The sequence below is a fragment of the Mandrillus leucophaeus genome, unplaced genomic scaffold, assembly GCF_000951045.1.
Source record: "Mandrillus leucophaeus isolate KB7577 unplaced genomic scaffold, Mleu.le_1.0 Scaffold158, whole genome shotgun sequence".
NCBI lineage: Eukaryota > Metazoa > Chordata > Mammalia > Primates > Cercopithecidae > Mandrillus > Mandrillus leucophaeus.
Window position 1 is genome coordinate 720548 of NW_012101565.1, and position 2032 is coordinate 722579.

A 2032-nucleotide genomic window follows, 5' to 3' on the forward strand; every position below is an offset into this window, starting at 1 on the left:
CCCTGGCAGAGGAGCAAGGATTCTTTGGTGAGCAATTGATCCCTTCACCAAGACAAGGAAAGGCTGGGAGAGTGAGTCAGGTGGAGCTCCGGGGAGATCAGCAATTCCGTTTGAGACACTTGTGGGAGAACACATAGGGAGGGGCCGCACCCAAACCCCACAGCCCCTGAAATGCGAACCTTTAATCTGAGGTTCATGTTCTTCTCCCCAGCACCAAGAGGATGGTGGCCCTTGGCCTCCTGGTGCAGAGCATCAGTCCCGCGCTGGGAGTGTGGAGAGATGTGTGGGAAGCAAGCCGTTCTTGAGGAAGTGGGGCCCACAGAGAAGTCAGCAGCCCCTTAGCCCTCACGCTTCCAAGGAACAGAACGATGGAGAAGCCTGCAGGCAGAAAAAAGAAGACGCCGACCCCGAGGGAGGAAGCAGATGTGCAGAAGGGCATACTCAGAGAGGAGAAGGCGTCCGGGGACAGAAAGCCACCCGAGAGGCCCACTGTGCCCAGGAAACCCCGCACAGAGCCCCGCCTGAGTCCTGAAGACGAAGAGCACATCTTTGATGCCTTCGATGCTTCATTTAAAGATGACTTTGAGGGGGTTCCCGTGTTCATTCCTTTTCAGAGGAAGAAACCCTATGAGTGCAGTGAGTGTGGGCGGATGTTTAAGCACAAGACAGACCACATTCGCCATCAGAGGGTCCACACGGGAGAGAAGCCCTTCCAGTGTGTGCAGTGCGGGAAAGCCTTCCGGCACAGCTCCGACGTCACCAAACACCAGAGGACTCACACGGGAGAGAAGCCCTTCAAATGCGGGGAGTGCGGGAAAGCCTTTAACTGCGGCTCCAATCTCCTGAAACATCAGAAGACGCACACCGGGGAGAAGCCCTACGAATGCACGGACTGTGGGAAAGCCTTTGCCTACAGCTCCTGTCTCATCCGCCATCGGAAACGCCACCCCCGGAAGAAGCCCTGAGCTGGGGCCGTCTGTGGACTCAGGCCCTACAGTGCGAGCCTCGCCGGCCGCCTGCTCCGTGGCTCCCTCGTGTCCAGCGTCTGGTGGGGGCACAGGGCCATGTGCACTGTGTTCCGTGCCCTGGGGACCCCCGGAAAATCAGCCCGGTCAGATGTGGGAACGTGCAAACGAGCGAGCGACCTTTCCACTGCAGAGAATCTCTTTGGATCAAGACACTGCAGTAATGTAGAAGCCACCAGAGGCTCCTTGCAGCCACAGACCATTTTCCAAGTTCTTCGATGGCTCACGGGGCTCAGCACCAGAGAGCAGGGTGTGTTCACTGCCATCCGTGGGACGGGTTTGGGTCACCTCAGAGCACCCAGCAGGAGAGGCTCCTGGTGTGGCGGGCGGCCGAGCACTTCCCGCTGCCACCTGCCTGTGATGTCCTCTCTGCTTAAGCCTTTCATCTGCCGCTGAACGCCCCAGTCTGGACACTCTGCTCTGTGGGTCCCCGAGCTCTGCAGCGAGCCCCAGGACCACTCGTCCCTTCCCGGCCTCTGTGCCCGAACTGTGCTTGGTTCTCTGGCTTCTCTCCTCCTGCTGGAGCGCCAGTCCCTGAGCTCAGACCCCGTCCCTGGAACTGGGCCACACCCCGCGCCCTCTTGGCCCAGCCTTGCTCCCAGAGAGGCAGTCTGACTTACCTGGATGGACTCAGGACAAAGGTTCCTCAGGACCTTGGACACCACCACCTGCTGAGCTTCCTGCCCCAGCCACGTGGTGGGGCCCCTGGGGTGCCCTCAGCAGCTTCAGTCCAGCCTGCATCTGCCCCTTGGCCTTCCGACGTTGGTGGTGGGTCCCAGCCCCACGGAGCAGCCCAGTATTCAGGTTAGTTCCATTTCTTCATGCCCGTACCAGTCCTGTCCCACCCCATGGCAGGTCCACAGGCCTGTGGCACCTTTGTGTCCATCCAGGAGCACTGTGGACAGGACCCTGTGCTCTCTAGGAACTGGTTTATAAGAGGGTAGAAAATGACTTTGTCAACCAGGAGGTAATATGGTTTTTTATTGGGAAATGTTGGCGCCTATGTT

The 2032-nt window shown here is 58.9% G+C and overlaps 1 protein-coding gene across 1 annotated transcript; it reads left to right on the plus strand.

Annotated features, from left to right (window-relative positions):
• The first annotated feature begins 205 nt into the window (after window positions 1-205).
• On the plus strand, window positions 206-1504 carry ZFP41 (ZFP41 zinc finger protein). Its single transcript, XM_011975639.1, has one exon. It carries the CDS (start codon window positions 369-371, stop codon window positions 963-965), a length of 597 nt encoding a protein of 198 aa, XP_011831029.1. The 5' UTR covers window positions 206-368; the 3' UTR covers window positions 966-1504.
• Window positions 1505-2032: the final 528 nt, after the last annotated feature.